The sequence below is a fragment of the Sminthopsis crassicaudata genome, chromosome 5 (assembly GCF_048593235.1).
Source record: "Sminthopsis crassicaudata isolate SCR6 chromosome 5, ASM4859323v1, whole genome shotgun sequence".
Classification (NCBI taxonomy): Eukaryota; Metazoa; Chordata; class Mammalia; order Dasyuromorphia; family Dasyuridae; genus Sminthopsis; species Sminthopsis crassicaudata.
The window spans coordinates 220,652,259-220,653,809 of record NC_133621.1 but is presented as its reverse complement, the minus strand read 5'-3'; the positions used below and the strand labels follow the sequence as shown (position 1 = coordinate 220,653,809).

The window sequence follows — 1,551 nt, the reverse complement described above, 5'->3', positions numbered from 1 at the left end:
TTAGTGAATAAAATGGCTAAAATCAAACAGATCTGAAAAATGGAAAGAGGCCTTGATAAGTGGGATTTCTATAAACTAAGAAAAAAGGAACTTTGAGATGACTTTAATATGATTAACATGATTAATCTATAGATATTTTTTACCTATAGAACATCTTTAATATGAGAAAGTGTTATGAAAACCAAGACAGACAGTTTTTTATTCATTTGGCATCCAGATTGTAATCGCTTCTTATAATTTTGAAATCAATCCACACCTTTTGAATGAATCTCTAAAAGCTTGGATTACTTGCTTGTTTCTGAGGGTATAAATGAAGGGATTCATCACTGGGGCCACAGAGGTTGCAAGCACTGACACCACCTTGTTCAAAGCCACTCCTTCTTTTGCAGAAGGTTTCATATAGATAAAGATGCATGTGCCATAAGTCATGGAGACAACAATCATGTGGGAAGAACAGGTAGAAAAGGCTTTTTTTCTTTGCTGGGCAGAGGGGAATCTCAGAATAGTATTGATAATATAACCATAGGACAAAATTACTAAAATTAAGGTAATGATGAGTGTCAACACGGCAAAGGCTAAAACCATTCTTTCTATAAATTCTGTATCAGAGCACGTGATCTCCAGCAGTGGTGATGCATCACAGACAAAATGGTTAATAATGTTGGAATCACAGAATTCTAGTTGAAGACCCAGGCTAAGTGGTGGAAGGATAATCATCAATCCAGAAAACCAACAACCTGCCAGGAGCTGGTTACAAACTCGGTTGTTCATGATGGTTGTATAGTGCAGGGGTTTGCAGATGGCCACATACCGGTCATAAGACATAGCAGCTAGTAGAAAAAATTCTGAGGCTCCAAGGAGGATACCAAAAAATAATTGGGTGGCACATTCGTTATAGGTCACAGTATAATCCCCAGTTGACATGTTGTACAGAAATCTGGGAATACAGACAGTTGTGAATGACAATTCTAAGAAAGAAAAGTTCCTGAGGAAAAAATACATGGGAGTTTTAAGGTGGGGATGAACTAAAGTAAGGGTGATGATGGTCAGATTTCCAATTACACTCAGCATGTAGGTCAGAAATAGAAATATAAAAAGCAGAACCTGCAGGTATGGATCATCTGTCAATCCCCATAGTATGAATAATGTTATTTGTGTATGGTTCCTCATTCCTGACCTCTGTCTTTTGATGAATCTGTAGGTAAAACAAAGAGAGAAAGAGAGAGAGAAAGAAAGGGGAAGAGAGAGGGAGACAGAGAGACAGAGAGAAAGGAGAGGGAGAACAGTTTTGAGAAGGAGCTTCACAAATAATTTAACAATATAATTTGAATAGAAAAACTCAGCCATCATTCTTGGAATCTTTTTTCCCCCCACTAGATGAGAAGACATACAGCAATGAGCTCTTCTTGGTGACTTTGAGTTGTATAATATATATTGGGTTATTATAGAGTTTTTATAAGGTCTTTTGTCACCTACATGGATTTCATGTTTTTCAAAGGTCTCTGCCACATCCCATTTGTTTGGATTAAATATCCATGTAAATTTGTATTT

At 36.8% G+C, this 1,551-nt stretch overlaps 1 protein-coding gene across 1 annotated transcript; it reads right to left on the bottom strand.

Annotated features, from left to right (window-relative positions):
• Positions 1–231: 231 nt before the first annotated feature.
• Positions 232–1,170, bottom strand: LOC141542783 (olfactory receptor 6C2-like). The gene has a single exon (XM_074267368.1). It carries the CDS (start codon positions 1,168–1,170, stop codon positions 232–234), a length of 939 nt encoding a protein of 312 aa, XP_074123469.1.
• Between the last annotated feature and the right edge of the window lie 381 nt (positions 1,171–1,551).

Coding starts and splice junctions, on each gene's coding strand:
- LOC141542783 (XM_074267368.1), bottom strand. CDS start 1,170: ATGAGGAACCATACACAAATAACATTATTCATACTATGGGGATTGACA.